This window comes from Mangifera indica, chromosome 6 (genome assembly GCF_011075055.1).
Source record: "Mangifera indica cultivar Alphonso chromosome 6, CATAS_Mindica_2.1, whole genome shotgun sequence".
In the NCBI taxonomy this organism is placed as follows: domain Eukaryota; kingdom Viridiplantae; phylum Streptophyta; class Magnoliopsida; order Sapindales; family Anacardiaceae; genus Mangifera; species Mangifera indica.
This window is the reverse complement of record NC_058142.1, coordinates 12,904,780-12,907,390: the sequence shown is the minus strand read 5'-3', so window position 1 is coordinate 12,907,390 and position 2,611 is coordinate 12,904,780. Positions and strand designations below refer to the sequence as shown.

Below are 2,611 nucleotides of genomic sequence, written 5' to 3'. Positions count from 1 at the left end.
GCCTTTTAATCTCCTCAATATTAGGATTACATGAATCCAAAGAGTTGAGAACCTTCTTGAAGTAGCTAACAAATTCCTTCTTTACATCTCCCATGGCACTCACAAAAGTTTCATCTTCAAGGCACACACCATTAATAGAATTTCTATTCCTGTGAGCTTTAATGCGTTTGAAGAAGTATTTGGTGTTTTGATCCCCTTCTTTGAGCCAATGGACCTTTGTTTCTTGGCAAGCCAAAGATTTTTCTGCCCCACTAAACCTCCTATAATTCTCTATCCAAACCTTTTCTTCCTTAGCTAAATCTTCATCAAAAGGGTTGTTATGGAGCCTATTCTAAATATCCTCCACCATATCTTTAGCTTCTAACACTTTATCAGAAATTTTCTGAAAACCATCCCTATTTAGCTTCCTTAATTATCCTTTTAATCTCTTAAGTTTGTTAACAAGATTGAACATAGGGCTGCCACCAAAATCCTCTTTCCAAGCCTCTCTTCAATACCCCCATAAGTCACAATACATGGAGAGTGATATGAGATAGAAGAATTGAGAAAGTTGGAAAAGGAATCCGCAAAGGCATCTCTCCAATATTCATTAACAAATGCTCTATCCAATTTACAAGCTATCCTCCTTTGCCCTTCACTACAATTGCTCCACGTGAGGTGGTTCCCCATATACCGCAAGTCATCTAAACTAGCCTCTCTACAACAATTGTTTAAATCATCACAATATGTATCTCTCTACAAAGCCCCTCCAATTTTTTCATTCGGACCTCTAATTGCATTAAAATCACCCATGATTAGCCAAGGCTTTCTACCCATCTAATCTGAGTGTTTAACAATTTCCCTCCAAAGACTTTTCCTATTTGACGGTTGATTGAATCCATACACTATGGATATAGCCATATGAGTATTCTCCTTCACTAACCAAGCCTCACCATGAATGAATTGGGGGGTCTTCTCTTTAATGTATATTCTGATAGCTTCCTTATTCCAACTTACCCAAATTCTCCCATTAGGGCAAACTACATTATTGTTATACTCCCAATCCTTCCAAATATTACGAGTCACTCTAGCTAAATTATGAGTCCTTACTTTAGTCTCTAACACAGCCATGAAATCAATATTATTCTGAAAAATGAAGTGTCTAACCTCCTTTTGCTTGATAGGAGCATTAAGGCCCCTAATATTCCAGCATGCAAATTTGGTCATTTGGATAAAAGGAGAGGGGAGTTTGCTTTCTTCTATTTTGCCACTTTCTTCCCCAAGTTCTTACTCTTCAAGTCAGCATCCTTCTTCGTAAAATCCATCTCATCCACCTTAAGTTTTCCACCAAAAGGAACCATTGCTGGAGAGGTTTCTTGATCCATATCCTCCACAACTCTCATGTTTTAATGGTGTTTATGGAAGTTTCATCATTCTCTCGAACACTTTCACTTGCTGCCGTGGAAAGACGAGTCTCCTTCGATATGCTAGCTTCGCTTACATACTTCTTTCCTTCTGTTTTTGCAACACTAGTGGTGTTCTCATGTTTCTCCTCCTTATTCAGCAATATACTCACTTTATCTAGCTCTTGGGACTCCTTAATAGCTAATGCAGAGAATCTGTTACTCTTATGAGCTAACAAATTCTTTACCAAAGGTTTTTACATCTCCACCAATTTACCTTTGGTTTTCTTGTCATAGCCTTTGGCTTCTTGCACCATTTTGTCTTTCCCATTTGGTTTCCTCGGTAACACAATTCCAACCCCATCCTTCAATATTTTTCGTGATGTTGAGTCATCTCCTAGCTTAGTTGCTAAGGTGTAATTTGCTGTGGAGTGTCCAAAACATTGACATCCATTGCACTTAAGAGGTTTCCAACTATATTCTACATTGATTACCATGCATTCTCCATTTGGCAAAGATAAGCAAATAGAATCGGGGCACTCCGCATCTAACTTGATCTCAATACAAATTCTTGTATAATCCAATCTTGTCCCTTCTTTAGTGATGGAATCCACATAAAGAGGATTTCCAATAGCACTTGCTATGTAATTGAGGCCTTTTGGAGTCCATAACTTAAGGGGAATGCCATACATTCTGACCCAAATAGCCACCTTATTAACATCATTAATCAACATAGGAAGGTTTGTGGTCTATTTCCTAACAAGAAACGACTGTCCTGTAATAGTTAATTGTCCCTCTTCCACGGCTCTAGTAACTCTATCAAGGTCTTGAAACTTAAGGATAAAAACACCTTGGCCTGAAGTCATAACATCTGTGAGGCCATAGGAAGTCCAAATCTTCTCCAGAGATCTCTTAACAGACAAGAATGACAGCCTTTTGCCAAGGAAGAAGTCTACCACACATGTTCTCCATTTGATTGCACCTTGCTCAGTAACTTCTTGAGGATGTGCAACACATATACGCCTCATAGCATCTCTCCCTTTTGGTTCCAAGAACTCCAGCTTTACATTTGATTTCTTAGGGGTGAAAAGAGAGTTCCATGAAACCTTCTTTTCCCCCCTCTCTAGCCATTTCTGTAAACTCAGTCAAGATGGGAGCAGATTCAGATGCCTTTCCCATGTCAGAAGAAACCTTACTATTTTGGTGCAAGGAAGTTTCAAGCATATGTG

General features: G+C 38.8%; 1 protein-coding gene across 1 annotated transcript; it reads right to left on the bottom strand.

Annotated features, from left to right (window-relative positions):
- Window positions 1-1,378: 1,378 nt before the first annotated feature.
- Window positions 1,379-2,074, bottom strand: LOC123219680. The gene is made up of 2 exons (XM_044641676.1): window positions 1,660-2,074; window positions 1,379-1,584 (listed from the first exon to the last, which is right to left on the bottom strand). The coding sequence occupies exons 1-2, from the start codon at window positions 2,072-2,074 to the stop codon at window positions 1,379-1,381; spliced, it is 621 nt and encodes a 206-aa protein (XP_044497611.1).
- Window positions 2,075-2,611: the final 537 nt, after the last annotated feature.